This window comes from Trypanosoma rangeli, assembly GCF_003719475.1.
Source record: "Trypanosoma rangeli strain AM80 chromosome Unknown Tra_15.4_contig_00475, whole genome shotgun sequence".
In the NCBI taxonomy this organism is placed as follows: Eukaryota; Euglenozoa; class Kinetoplastea; order Trypanosomatida; family Trypanosomatidae; genus Trypanosoma; species Trypanosoma rangeli.
In genome coordinates, this window is record NW_021706215.1 from 9,920 (window position 1) to 10,843 (window position 924).

The window sequence follows — 924 nt, forward strand, 5'->3', positions numbered from 1 at the left end:
ATCTTGACCTGCGGGCAAACGAGGAGCGTATCAAGCTGCTGCTGCGGGACCAGGAGCAGCTGCAGAAAAAGTTAGCAGGGAATGAGCCTCTGAGCCGCATCAATTTGAAGGAGGAGTACGACGCGCTGAAGAGCTTTGTGGACGGCTCTCTTAAGCCGCAGATATCGCGGCTGAAGCGGATGAACGGGGAGAAGGATCTTGACCTGCGGGCAAACGAGGAGCGTATCAAGGAACTGTTGAATGAATGTGCTCAAAAAGGTGCACTAAGTGTTTCTAGGAGGCCCGGTGTTTCGAGCGTTGTGGTGGGAGGGGGTGATGAGCGTCAGATTCTTGTGAATGCTTTGATTGATGCGGAAGAGAGTGCTCACATACGCCAGTCTGACCTTTTGGCGTTTGTGGATTTGTTGCAGAATGCAGCCGATCGAAATGTTGTGGAGAAGGAGGAGCTGTTGTCTTTGTTAGAGAGTGTAAGAAGTGAACTTCGTAGTGTTTTGAATGAAAGAGACAAGGCACTGTCTGATGTATTATTTTTGCAAGGAGAGTGTGTTACCTTGCGAGAGCAGTTGTGTAGGAGGTTCCTTTCGCAGTTTCCTGTTGGCGAGCGAAAGCTTTTGGAGGCGTACCTTGTTGAGGTGCAGCGCAGACGGGAGGCGGAGAATGGATTGTATCGTGGGCTCCACCAACGTGGAAGGGCATTGCAGTGAAGTGACTGCTGGAACTAAAGTGCTGGACGATGACGCTGCTGCTGGCGACTTGGAGCGGCCTTATGTATTTGTCCCTGTTGGAGACGTAGAGGTCGTTGAGGATGTACTGCGTTTGGTATTTGAAGACTGCAATACAGCGTTTGAAGGAGTCTGGGAGTTACATTGAAAAGTTGCATGTCTTCTCCCGGCATTAGTTGCTAGGCTACTGCAGACGGTTTTG

At 50.6% G+C, this 924-nt stretch overlaps 1 protein-coding gene across 1 annotated transcript; it reads left to right on the forward strand.

The window, feature by feature from the left end:
- Nucleotides 1-2: 2 nt before the first annotated feature.
- Nucleotides 3-704, forward strand: TraAM80_08872 (uncharacterized protein; the record flags this gene model as incomplete). The annotated part of the gene is made up of 1 exon (XM_029385597.1): nucleotides 3-704. A coding segment is annotated over one exon (702 nt), but the record flags the coding sequence as incomplete, so codon positions are not given.
- Between the last annotated feature and the right edge of the window lie 220 nt (nucleotides 705-924).